This window comes from Trichinella spiralis (genome assembly GCF_000181795.1).
Source record: "Trichinella spiralis strain ISS 195 chromosome Unknown Scfld8, whole genome shotgun sequence".
In the NCBI taxonomy this organism is placed as follows: domain Eukaryota; kingdom Metazoa; phylum Nematoda; class Enoplea; order Trichinellida; family Trichinellidae; genus Trichinella; species Trichinella spiralis.
In genome coordinates, this window is record NW_003526947.1 from 990969 (window position 1) to 992124 (window position 1156).

Here is a 1156-nt window from a genome sequence, read left to right on the forward strand (position 1 = left end):
TTTAAAAACAAAAACCTTTGTTTACTGAATTTTTTGACTTAATACTATTCAGAGATAAGAATTATCCAAAATTTTCACATTAGAAACCTACTTCGTGCAATATGGCAGTCTTTTTATTCTATAAATTTCAAATGTTCAAACCGGCAACTTTATCAAATATCTAAAAAAATCAAATTCCCAACAATGCAGCTATAACTAATGCGTCAATACTTGATTTAGCGCGGCATGCTTCGAAACTGCATGTTTCATGTAAAAAAAATATTATATCCTGTAAAGAAATGTTCATTTTCATTATCACTCATAGCAAACACATGGCAATTTGAATTCCGTTATTTGGGCAATGACTGTATTCTGTCATTCAAAGGGAGCAACAGATTCAGCATTTAGCGGTGGAAATAAATTCCAAATGCTGCAAAAAAATAAATGTATAAACAATTTACACCAAAGAAATCCTCCCAAGACTGGTGTTTTTATGAATGTTTGGAGATATCCACTTAGAAGTTCAATTAAACAAACGACTTGTATTCAAGAAAATGGCTAAAAACTCTTTTATAATTTCGTCGTAATTGCAAACAATTTTGTACAACTTGAACAAACATTAATTTTCAATAATACGCAATCGTGGCTTTGCTGAGAAATCTGCAGATACGACTAGTTAAGAGGGTTAGCATTTATAGTAAAAATGTACATGAACATAAATAACATATAAAAGTGACATTGTTGCGATATTAATTCTATGGATAATAATAAAAAACATAACATTTGAAAATATTTTGGAAAGGTAAACAGCAGATTCAGAACATATGAATAATTTAACAGTTTGACACAGAATACAAAGGTAACATAAATGATTGCAAATGAAAACTCTTTTAATGTGAAATCAATTTATCGAAACAATTCTCAGAACTATCCTGCCCATTAGGGATGTTGCTCTCATTTTTCACATCTTCCCTATTGCATACTTTTGACGGATTTCAACGTGTTTACCTATTGGAATGTATTATGTCATGAATCGCCTTGGATTTTAGCATCTGATTAATAAGGATAGAAATAAAAAAAGAAAAACTAGAAATATTTGCAAAATAACATCAAATTTAATTTTAAGTTAAACAAAATTTAATTTCAGCACATTGTATTTCATATTGATCAAGAATTT

General features: G+C 29.0%; 1 protein-coding gene across 1 annotated transcript; it reads right to left on the minus strand.

The window, feature by feature from the left end:
- Positions 1–169: 169 nt before the first annotated feature.
- Positions 170–268, minus strand: Tsp_10464a (hypothetical protein; the record flags this gene model as incomplete). The annotated part of the gene is made up of 1 exon (XM_003372860.1): positions 170–268. A coding segment is annotated over one exon (99 nt), but the record flags the coding sequence as incomplete, so codon positions are not given.
- Between the last annotated feature and the right edge of the window lie 888 nt (positions 269–1156).